This window comes from Corylus avellana, chromosome 2 (genome assembly GCF_965113065.1).
Source record: "Corylus avellana chromosome 2, dhCorAvel1.hap1.2, whole genome shotgun sequence".
In the NCBI taxonomy this organism is placed as follows: Eukaryota; Viridiplantae; Streptophyta; class Magnoliopsida; order Fagales; family Betulaceae; genus Corylus; species Corylus avellana.
This window is the reverse complement of record NC_142491.1, coordinates 35,422,097-35,434,046: the sequence shown is the minus strand read 5'-3', so window position 1 is coordinate 35,434,046 and position 11,950 is coordinate 35,422,097. Positions and strand designations below refer to the sequence as shown.

At 38.5% G+C, this 11,950-nt stretch overlaps 1 protein-coding gene and 1 non-coding gene across 4 annotated transcripts in view; one reads left to right on the top strand and one right to left on the bottom strand.

The window, feature by feature from the left end:
* Positions 1–10,808, top strand: part of LOC132178702 (sucrose nonfermenting 4-like protein) — a 16,919-nt gene extending 6,111 nt beyond the window's left edge. For 2 of the 3 annotated variants that reach the window (XM_059591220.2, XM_088513152.1), the window contains 7 exons: positions 799–933; positions 1,307–1,451; positions 1,560–1,733; positions 2,886–2,949; positions 3,087–3,156; positions 9,698–9,812; positions 10,267–10,808. In XM_059591220.2, the coding sequence (XP_059447203.2) occupies positions 799–933; positions 1,307–1,451; positions 1,560–1,733; positions 2,886–2,949; positions 3,087–3,156; positions 9,698–9,812; positions 10,267–10,358 (795 nt within the window). In that variant the 3' untranslated portion in view covers positions 10,359–10,808. The remainder of the gene's footprint in view (positions 1–798; positions 934–1,306; positions 1,452–1,559; positions 1,734–2,885; positions 2,950–3,086; positions 3,157–9,697; positions 9,813–10,266) is intronic. The other variant, XM_059591228.2, reaches the window with a different exon arrangement.
* On the bottom strand, positions 7,577–7,679 carry LOC132168331 (small nucleolar RNA snoR109). The gene has a single exon (XR_009438845.2). It is a non-coding gene; the product is annotated as a small nucleolar RNA snoR109 (small nucleolar RNA).
* Positions 10,809–11,950: the final 1,142 nt, after the last annotated feature.

Sequence of the window (11,950 nt, the reverse complement as noted above, 5' to 3'; positions counted from 1 at the left end):
ATTCCTATAGCCATTATTTTGTTTGGTTGCACATGGAATGGCCATTCCCTTAAATCGAGGAATAGCTATTCTTTTATAAAAAAAAAATTGAGAGGAATAACTATTTCTTGAGGAACATAATGAGTTTTCCAAAAAATTCAAATTTTCTCTTTTTTTTTTTTTTTTTTTTTTTTTTTTTTTTTCTGCATACCTAAAATTAGGGAAAAAAAATAGAAGTTGAAAACATTCTATGGGTGGCTGGCTACCCTGGCAGAACATCGGGTGTGGTTGCACACCCCCGATGAGCCATGTGTTGGGTATAAATTTTTGGTATTTTAGGAATTTTGATTCAATTACAGTGAGAGAATCATGTGTTGTCACCAAACTATAGATAGGAATGTTAATTCCATTCCAACTCCTTGTGTTCCTAGTAATAATCATTCTTAAAGGAATGACCATTTTTGTGTAAACGTGCCTTTGCTATGGACATTTGGAGGAATGCATGTATAATTTTCTCTGTTTATTTATTTATCTTCTGTGAGTAACATGTTTAGTGGAATATTATTCCTGACATTTCATCGTCAGATGCATTATTTACTGCCAAATGCAGCAATGGAAATATTTAACTCTGGTTGTTTTTTGGTGCTGGAAATTTTTTATTGGATGTTGATATCATTTGATGGAATTGGTGCTCTAAAATCTTATTGTTTGGGTCTTTCTTGTAAAGTTCAGTCAAATATATACCTGTGTATGCATGTAATGCATAGTTAAATATTAAACAACAGTTGTTAAGCATGCTAACTCACCTTTTATTTTTAGCTTGGGAGTCACGCATCAAATCTGACGGAGGAAGAACTTGAAACACATACTATATCCGCTTGGAAAGAGGGAAAAGCGTATCTCAACAGACAAAATGATGTTCATGGGAGAGCATTTCCTAGACGTCTCATCCATGTAAGTATAGCATCTGGGATGTTGGAATCTCTGGCATGTAAATGGACCACTTTTTTTTTTTTTTTTTTTTTTTTCTCCTGGGCAGGTAATGGACCACTTAGGTTTGCTGTGTGTGTACATTTGCATTTAGAGATGAGAGATGATAAAGCCCCCTTTTGCAGTTCAACTATGTGGTCGTCCTTCTAAGTTAACCTCAGGGTTGATAAACCTGCCAACTTTTTTTTTTTTTTTTTTTGGAAAAAAAAAAACTCTCTGAGTAAATCCCTGTCTGCAGTCTCTTTATGCCTTCCTGAGCTTAAGAAAGGGAGGTTCATTTTTTTAGTATTCAGCATTTCTGACTGTTGTATATTGGCTCTTTGTCTGTTAATTGCAGGCTGGTCCATATGATAATTTGAAAGATGTTGCTCTCAAGATCCTGCAAAATGAGGTGGCTACAGTTCCCATTATCCATTCATCTTCAGAAGATGGATCATTTCCACAGTTATTACATCTTGCTTCACTTTCTGGAATTCTAAAATGTAAGCTTTTTACCTAGCTTCCTAAATAATGATACATGGTTTTGTAAAGCTAGCTGGCTAACTAATGGCACATGGTTTGATATTATACTGACGGATGGTAATTTTCAGGTATTTGTCGATATTTTAGACATAATGCAAGCTCATTACCCATACTCCAACTGCCAATTTGTACAATTCCTGTGGGTACATGGGCTCCAAAAATTGGAGAATCGAACCTGCAGCCGTTGGCAACGTTGAGACCAAGTGCGTCTCTTAGTTCAGCATTAAATCTGTTAGTTCAAGGTATGATTCTTGCTTGGATCCTGTGCAGAGAACGAAGAGAAAAGAGGGGGACGGGGTATGTTGTAGTTGTAGACTATCTTCTTTACTTATCAAAAAAGAAGATAGTCTACAGCATACCAATTCATACTGTTTATTGAGTCGAGTTTTTGGCCATAACTTTATACTGTATGCTTAATGAAGTTTTTGGAAAGAAAATATGTTGAACAAATAATTATTAAAGTCATGCCTTATTTTTTCGAAACTTAATGGTGTATAATTTTTTTAATTTTTTAATGCACTAATCTCTTGGAGAGGGATATTTCTTCTCTCTCATTAGAGTTTGTTCTTTTATTGAAGTGTGCAGTCATCCGTCTCTTGAAACATCTGCAGTGGATGAATTATTGAGTGTGATGCAGTTTCCAACTATTGGATAGTTAAAGCATTAGCAAACCGTACTGTCCTAAATAGTTCTTATCTGACCTGATTACCTTCTGTTCTTAATTATTCCAATGCTCAAATTCATACTGTTTATTGAGTTGAGTTTTTGGCCATAACTTTAGTGTATGTATGTATAGATAATGTGTGTGTGTGTATATAAATTATGTGAATGCGAAGGATATATGTATTCATGTTTGTTTGTATGTATGTGTGTATACTGTATGGGTGTGTTATTGAAGTTTTTGGAAAGAAAATATGTTGAACAAATAATTATTAAAGTCATGCCTTATTTTTTCGAAACTTAATTGTGTATAATTTTTTTTAAATTTTTTTATGCACTAATCTCTCGTAGAGGGATATTTCTTCTCTCTCATTAGAGCTTCTTTTATTGAAGTGTGCAGTCATCTGTCTCTTGAAACATTTGTAGTGGATGAATTATTGAGTGTGATGCCTTGCCCATTGGCACATATCTACTGGACTTGTTGCTATATGTCTTTTATGGGAGCTTTTGCATTCGACAGTCATGTTATTAATGCTAGTTGTGGTTCTCAAGCACACTATTAGGGGAGCAAACCTTTAAGTGTGTTTTGTTTGGTATTGCATCCTGAGTCTTTTGTACAACACCATGAGATTTGACTAGTTGAAGCTGTTACCCCTTGGGTCCTGGTAGCTATATATTTCCAAAATGCTACCTTTGCCTGTGTTATAATTTGTATGCGTCCTTTGCTTTTGCAGCTCAAGTCAGTTCAATACCAATAGTTGATGACAATGACTCGTTACTCGATATATATTGTCGGAGGTTAGTATGTTACTTATAAATCTCATTATATTTGTAAATATGGGATGCTTTATTTAAGATGCTTAGAATTAGTTCTTAGCTTCGTTTTCTTTGTCTGCAAGGGACATTTGTTCATTATTTATGTGTGTTTTTGACAGTGATATAACAGCTTTGGCTAAAGACAGAGCTTATACGCATATTAATCTTGATGAAATGACAATTCATCAGGTAACAGCTGTAACTAGTTTTTAATGAACCCATCAACTATCTTTTGCACTTATTGTGAAGTAATATGTCTTAATTAATGTTTCTATTTGTTAGTGTATTGGAAATGTCATAGTTCAGCTAAAGCCAATTGATTATGCAGATTAACAATCTTTGTCTTGAGAGTTAATTGATTATTTCGCATATGAATAATTACTTTTATGCAGTCATGCTTGGATCGGGTAATTATTTTTTCTTTTGGCATTTAGCTGTAGCATTTTTCCAGATGCATCAAAATGTTAATTGTGCAAAATTATTTCTGGTCATATTAAATATACTTTGCTTGGTTGTAGCTGGTGAAGAGCTTTAGAGGATAGGTTTAGTTCGAGAATGATATTTGGCTCCAGGTTGAGGGGTTTATAGAGGTATGAGAAAGTTGGATCCATGATGCATTCCTTCAATTAAATTCATATGGAGCTCATAGCTCACGGGTGGAACTGTCATAAATTACCACTTATCTCTAAAACTAAAGTGGGATAGGAATGCTTCTAACAATGTATATCAAGCTTACACTAACACTAGCATTCTCTCATGTGCAGCCTGCCCACTAACAATGAAACAAATTCAGTCTTTAAACATGCAGAACGCAAATAAAAATCAACATCGGAATAGAAACTGAAACAACAGAATGAGGATTACCAAGATTTGTACCAAGGACATTGCAGAAATCATTTTCACCTTCAGTCCCAAAACCTTAAGCTGATAGTAAGTGGGTCTAATAATTTATATCAATCTTACACCTGACATAGTGGAGAATTTTGATCTGCAGCCGATACTTGTCTGGTTCTTTAATTTGAGCATGTGGTTGAAACTTGGTCAAAAGCTTTTGACCAACCAAATAGAGTTTTACAGTCTTTAATGTTCTTGGAATTAAAATTGGGAATGCAAGAGTTGAATCTAGGAATGTTTTTTTTTCTTGATATTAATCGACACATCATCAAAAGCGTAAGGCGCTCCTAAGTACACAAGAAGTATACAAACGGAAGCTTCTAGCTAGGAGCAAAATGAACAAGAAAATCGTTATAACTAATCGTTAAAGGAGAAACGTAAGCAACAGTCCAAAGATACAAAGTTTTGAAGAACAAGGACTTAAATCTCTTCTAAAGTCCCCCCTGGTACTCAAAAGTTTTGAAGAACCCATGAATGTTTTAATATGAAGCCATTGCATCCAAGATAAATCTAAGTTGCATCTAATGAGGTTATGGCTAGGACTTAGTCTTGTTGACAAATCTACACTGTTCTGTGTAGGGGTAGGCAAAAACCCGCAAACCCGCCCCGAATCACGCCGCCCGGATTTCAAGTGTTTTTTTGCGGGTACGGGGCGGGTTCCGGGTATAGCAATTTTTTCTCTACGGGTACCTGCCCCGCCCCTGCATAGGTATAAAAAGAAAAAACCCTAACCCTAATCATTTCAGCCCCTCTCTGTCTCTCTCTATATTCTATGCCGTTTCTCCTCTCTCTCACATTTGCTCTCTTTCTCTCTTGCTCTCTCTCGTCTCTCTTGCTCTCTCTGCTCTGTTCTCTGGCATGGCCACCTCGGCAGCCCCCATCAACGGCATCGCAGCGGCAGCGTTCCGGTCCGTCCTGCAGCGAGTCCAATGAGCCTTTGGCGAGTCCCACCAGGTCCTAGTGGTGGCTGTGAGCAAGACCAAACCAGTTTCTCTCGTCCGCCAAGTCTATGAAGCCAGTCATTGCTGTTTTGGCGAAAACTACTTTCAAGAGCTCGTCGAGAAAGCTCCTCAGGTTCTCTCTTTCGTTTTCCTTTTCTGAGGAAGCGAAGGATGGAAAAGAACCCAACCTGCCACAATCCGCAATACCCGCCCCGCATTACTTGAACCCGCACAGATAAGCTTTAGTTTGCTCGGGTAGCAGGTTGGAATTTTCAAACCCGTAGGGTATGGGGCGGGTTGGGGAAAATGCGGATATCCGCCCCGCCCCGCCCCGGCCTGCCCCGCGCCCACCCCTAGTTCTATGGGTTCCTTCGACAATGTTGTTTTGCTCTATTTTCCTTTTTGTTGCTCTACAATGGGCTTAACTAGATGGTTCTTTGTGTAAATAAATCTTTGGGTAAAGTCCACATACTCCCTTCAAACTATCACCCAATTGACAATGTCCCCCCCAAACTTTCAATTGTGACAATGTCCCCTTTAAACTACCAAAACATTGTCAATGTCTCCCCAAGGCTAGCAATAAGACAAAAATGCCCCTATAGATTTTTCAATAAGACAAAAATATCCCTATAAATTAAAAAAAAAAGATTTAAAAAAAAACGAAAAATTTTAATTTAAAAATAATATTTAAAAAAAAAAACAATTTTTTTAAACAATTTTTATTTTTTTTTAAAAACGGAAATTTTTATTTTTTTAAAAAACTATTTTTTTTAATTTAGTTTTAAAAAACAAAAAATTTCATTTTATTAAGCGAAATTTTTTTTTTTTAAACGTAAATTTTTATTTAAATAAAATTATAAAGCAAGAATAAAATAAAATAACGAAAATTTTCAATTTTTATATAAAAAAAAATCGAAATTTTTTTTGCTTTTTTTCTTATAAAATTGACTTTAAAAAAGAAAAAATTGGCCAAGTTTGGATTTTGTTTTTTAGGTTTTTTCTAGAAGTTTTAGTATTTTTGTTTATATTTTACTAAGGGTAATTTCATCATTGGGGGGAACATTGACAATTTTTGGTAGTTTGGGGAGGACATTGTCACAATTGAAAGTTTGAGGGGGACATTGTCAATTGAGTGGTAGTTTGAGGGGGTTATGTGCTTTCGAAAGGAGCAAGGCTTTATGTGCTTTAGGTCCGTGGGCAGAGCGTTTATGCATTGATGGTTTGCTACAATGGAAAGGTTGCTTGTAGCAGAGGAATAGCAGGAGCTTATGAAGTCCTTCAAAGAGGGTTTTAAAGTTTTACTTGTCCAGAGGTGTGCAAACAACTATGGCTGCTATGTGGTTGTCTCAAAATATGGTGGCGGTGGTGGCGGTGGTGGCCTAAGAGGTTTTGTGGTTGTTCCGGAAGGAGGATGGAAGGATTTGGTCAGGTTTTGTTGGCGAGTTTAGGTCTATAGATATCTTTCAAACTTCCTTTGGTGATGGTCAAATAGCTCCATCACCCCTCTCGAAGGAGCACCCATTGATGCCAGCAGTGATGGTCGAGCGAGCACCAGCTGTGGTTGTTGGTAAGAGGTCTTTTGCTGAGGTGTTGATCGGATAATGGCATCGTACTGTCGTACATTAGGTAGTATAGTTCTCAGAGAGGGCCACACCAAGTCAGAAGAAGTTGTACATGCGGTACAACAGGATAACGGTTGAGGAGACTGCAACAATGCACATGATGCCTGTTTTCAAGTGGAGGGAGGGGACATGGTAGTGAGGGACGTCAATGGAGTCCTCCATGACTTGAGAAAACAACTAGTTTATTTGAAAGAGGATGTAGATCAAGCCATTACTAAATTAGATGAGGGCTTGGAGTCAATTGGTTCGGTGAATAAGGTGAGGCCCCGTCAGCAAGAGAGGGCACAACCCTCTTTTAAGCCTCTCATTGTAAATTGAATCCCAAAATCATTGACCCAAAACAAATGCGAGTTAAATGGAAAATCTAGCCGATCCCCCCTAGAAAAACACTTGTTTTGGGTCAAGTTTTAAACCACATTTTTAAGTGTGGCAAAGACACGGGTTGGGCCCGCTTCCTCTTCGGGCAAGAGACGGGATGCGGGCACGAGCTTCGGCAGGGCTGATGGTTCTTCGAGTGTCTTGCTGGTCGCTTATGTAGCAGCTACTGTGCAGTTGAGCGATGAAGGGAAGGGGATTTTGGAGGAAGATGAAGTTAGCTATCTCTGGTTGCGCTGTCTAAGTCATTGCCAGTGGTAGCCCAGCTGCAGTGCTATGAGCAATCCTCAGGCTCAAAATGTGCCGGTGATCCTATATAGATGAATGCCTTAAGGATGTCAGGGTCTGGAGGTGATCCAATCGCCGATGCCCTTGGGTTTGGAGAGACCATTCGAGGAAGATCCTTGACTCCTCGAGGTGGTGTGTCCTTAACTGTGACAAGGCCTGGGGCCCCGGCGGTTTTACTGTGGGTTTCTTGGAAGCTTGTTGGGAGGTGCTCAAAGTAGACATAAAGAAAGTTTTCAATGATTTTCATGCTAGAGGTATGTTTGAAAAATGCCTCATTGCTGCCTTCATTTCTCTTATACAGAAGAAATCAGGGGTCATTGACATTAAGGATTTTCAACCTATTAGCTTAGTGGGTGGAGTTTACAAAATTACTGTCAAAGTTCTAACTAACATGTTGAAATTTGTTTTAGAGAAGTTCATTCCCATCCCTCAGAATGCTTTCTTTTCTTTTTTTCTTTTTTGATAAGTAAACAACAAAATTAAAACAAAGAATATAAGAAGTTCGGTAAGCAGATTAGTTGACGGAGATCGGAAAGATCTCACGACAACCGGCCAGTAAACTTCTCTCCGATGTTTGATTTGGCTACAGCCGCTTACTGTAGGATAGGTAGATTCTAGGCTTTGTTCTCATAGCGAACAAGTGCCTTTATAGTAGGATTAGATTTGGGGAACCAGGTGTGTTGTGCAAATTGGATATTGGAAAGGCTTTTGACCTTGTCAATTGGGAGTTTTTATTGTATTTATTGAGATGATGCGGATTTGGGGAGAAATGGTGCAATTGGATAGCATTTTGCTTATCTTCAGTGCACTTTCTGTATTGATGAATGTCACTTCATTGGGTTTCTTTGGTAGTTCTTGTAGCTTGAGATAGGGAGATCTATTGTCTCTTTTACTTTGTCTTATTGTTATGGAGGTGTTAAGTAAAATGATTTCTACTTTAGTGAATAAGGGCTTGTAAGTGGGCTTCTCTATGGGGGTATAGGAGTGGGGGTCCGCAAACAAAAGCCTTCAACATTTCTCACCTTTTGTTTGCTAACAACACTTTGATTTTTTGTAGGGCAAATCCAGATTATCTTCGTAACCTGCATTGCTTGCTTTTATGCTTTGAAGCGGTTTCAGGTTTGAGGATTAATATGGCTAAAGTTGTAGGGTATCTTCTTTGCCTATGAAATACTTAGGCCTTTCCTTGGGAGCTTCGTTTAAGGCCAAATTTATTTGGGATGAGATTATTGAGAAGATAGAACGCTGTTTGGCTGGATGGAAGTGGATGTACTTGTCAAAGGGTGGGAGAGTTACCTTGATTAAAAACACTTTATCTAATCTACCTACTTCATGCATCTTTTTGCGCTCTCGGATAGTGTTGCTAATCGAATAGAGAAGTTACAACAAGATTTTTTGTGGGGTAGAATTGGTAAAGAGTTCAAATTCCACTTGGTTAATTGGCCTAAGGTGTATACTCCTATTTCTGAAGGAGGGTTGGGGGTCTGAAATTTACTTTTTTTTCAACTGAGCACTTTTGGGGAGGTGGCTTTGGTGCTCTGTTTATGAGAGAGAGGCCATATTGAGGGTGGTTGTGGACTCTAAATATGGCAGCTCGTAGAGTGGATGGTGTTCAAATGAAGTCCATGGGTTGTACGGGGCACGACTTTGGAAAAATATCAGCAAGGGCTGGACATACTAGATTTGAGGTGGGTGACGGCTCGAAAATTAGATTCTGGCATGATGTGTGGTGTGGGAATCATTCCCTCAAGATCGCTTTTTTCATAATTGTTCAGTATTGCCCGATTCAAGGAAGCTGTAGTGGTAGACTATTTGAATTTTTCTAGTGCCTTTCATTAGTGGAATGATAACTTTCTTAGAGCAGCTCACGATTGGGATGTGAATCTCTTTATTTCGTTCTTCAATTTGTTGTATTCCTTCAGATTGAGACGTGGTGGTGAACACTAGCTTTCTTGGGTACCTTCCAAGAGATGGGGGTTCGATGTTCGATTATACTATAATGTCGTTGTTTCCCATAGTATTCCTTTCCCTTGAAGGAGTATTGGCGGAATAAGGTTCCTTTGAGTGTCATTCTTTGCTTGGTTGGCTGCATTATGGAAGATCTTCACCATGGACAATCTTAGGAAGGGGCATATCACTGTAATTGATTGGTACTGCATGTGTAAGAAGAGTGAGGAGTCAGTGGATCACCTACTACTCCATTGTGAGATTGCCAATTCTCTTTGGAACGCTATCTTCAATAATGTAGGGCTGCCTTTGGTTATACCTAGTCTAGTGTTATACCTTTTCACATACTTGAGAGGGCAAGTTAGTTGGCTTCAATTTGATGCAGTATAGAAGATGATATTGTCCTGTCTTATGTGGTGTGGTGTTTTTAGAGGGAAAGAAATGATTAGAACTTTGAGGACTTAACTTTGGGTACGGAATCTATTTTTTCTAGCTTCACACAGGAAATATCCTCTATCATTAGACCCTACTGATGGTTTTGATTTAAATTTCAACTCATTTAACCCTAAACTCCAACTAATTCTTATTGGCTACTAGGATCATTGTTACATAATGTTTTACATTTTGGCTCTTGGTACTTACTCTCACTCTCTCTGTCTCTAGGCACTGCAGTTGGGACAAGACTCGTACTCTCCTTATGAGCTGAGAAGTCAAAGATGTCAGATGTGTTTGCGCTCTGATTCGGTGCATAAAGTGATGGAGCGATTGGCAAATCCAGGTAAAGCTCATTTTGTTTCTAATTTCTATGTGAAGCATGTCTTCCTTTGTTTGTACAGGATTTTGAGTTGTGTCTATAAGGTTCCATAGGGCTTTGGAAAAAAAGTATATATTTGAAATGGTATACCAATATGTAGTTTCTACTGTTTTGCTTGCAAAGTTGCCAGACAAAATAAAATTATTGTTGATTAGCATTCAGCACTTGTTGAAAACTGTGGCACTTACCATCGAATTTTACTTGCTAGGGTGCACTATTTCAAAATATAAGTTGCCTTTCTTATTTTTGCGTATTCTTCTTCTGGATAGCACTTATGTTGTTTAATAGCATTTGCTTTCCAATGTTGCAATCACAACATAATGTTGTCACAAAGCAAATGGATCCTTATCTTGATTTCCATTTCCTACGTTTGCGAGTGATGAATTCCCGACTGGCCTCTTAAAATGTTGGGTTTCAGGTGTCAGACGGCTTGTCATTGTGGAGGCTGGGAGCAAGCGAGTGGAAGGCATTGTTTCTCTCAGCGATGTTTTCAAGTTCTTGCTTGGCTAATAATAATAATAATTCAAAGCGATGACTGAAGAAGATATAACGCGGAGTGGTTCGTGCGGTCTTTTAGACTTCCAGATGTTTGTGGGCGCCATCACCTGCACGGCCGTTCCATAGAGACTCCATTAGTTTACACGATGACTGGATCTCGTTTCACTGAAATATAAATATTCGATTCGCAATTGGATTGGCCTCTTGCTTCAACGCCTGCTTTTTTAGGATTTTAGGCTAAAGAGAGAGGCTGTAGATTGAGAGGATTTGATTCTCTCCCAAATTTGTTCATCTTTCCTCCCCTGTCCATATTATTTATCACTCACTTTTTTAAGATACATATTTAATGGGGAGGAACATGGCGCTTGTAATATTCCTAATGCTGCAAGCAAATGAAGTAAGATAGTGTGAAAGAGAGGGTGGATGGATACTGAATGATTAAAGTTATTGTGTTTAGCTTCATTGACCTCTGAATTGTGAATTGCCATTGCTATCTTTATCAATTTTCTCAAGTTGTGAATCTATCATACATAGCACCACTAATCTGCATGTGCCTGAAAACAGGGGACTTCAAAGCAAATACTATCAGATCCGAAGCTCTCTTTCTTTTCTGTTCTTTGTTTTTATTATTTTTTTGTTGGAAGAACCAAGCCTTTAAATCACCCTCCATGTAATTTTCCCTTATCCTGCATTCTAAAGGAGATGCTAATCCTTTATATTTTATTCATTTGTCTCTCTTTTTAAATTGATAAAAAAAAATCTTCTTACTCCCCTCTCTCATTCTTTATCTTTCAACTTAATAAAGGGGAAAAAATAAGAAATGAGTCATTCTCCAAAATAAAAAATGGGATGTAAGGTGTTTTTGAAAAATGATTCTTCAAAAAAGAAAAAGTGGGGTTGTTAGCATTAACACTGAGCTTTTTTAAATTTTTTTAAATTTAATTTTACAAAGTGTTTAAGTTTACGAGAGTTATCACATTTATCCGATTTGGGTGAGGGAGCGTGGGCGGCACATGTGGTGTCTTTGTAGGCAGGGGTGGTGGTATTATGGCGGGAGGGAGAACTTGGTCAGTAGAGGCGAAGGAGTTTGAACTGGTGGTGAAGGCAGGGGCTTCGGGGGTAAGGATTTTCGAGAGGAGCAAAGGGAAACAAATGTCCATCTTCATCAAGAAGGACGAGTTAGAGTGGCTGATTCGAAACGTGAAGGTGTTGGTGGTAGTGGGAACTTTAGAGGTATTCTAGGATCAGTGCAGAGTAGGTTATCCACGGTTCATTGCGCAACGACGATCAAACAGGCATGGGTACTTTCTGACGTTGGAGGAATTTGAAGGGAGGCGAAGAAGTGGTTCGGTCCTCATTCCAGAAGGGCGTTTCGGGCAAGGTTGGAAATGTTTTATTTTGAAGTTGCATATAGCAAGATTGTCCCTTCGAGGTACCAAGGAAGAAAAGAAGGATTATGAAGGGAAGGAAAGGAGGAGTTATGCAGAGGTCCTAGGTCTGTTAGGAAACATGGTGGACGAGTGCTTTGGTTCCTTCCCAAAGCCAGTGGCGCGAGTGCCCATTTGGTTGAAGGACTCTTCATCAGCAAAGGAAAAGCTTGTTTT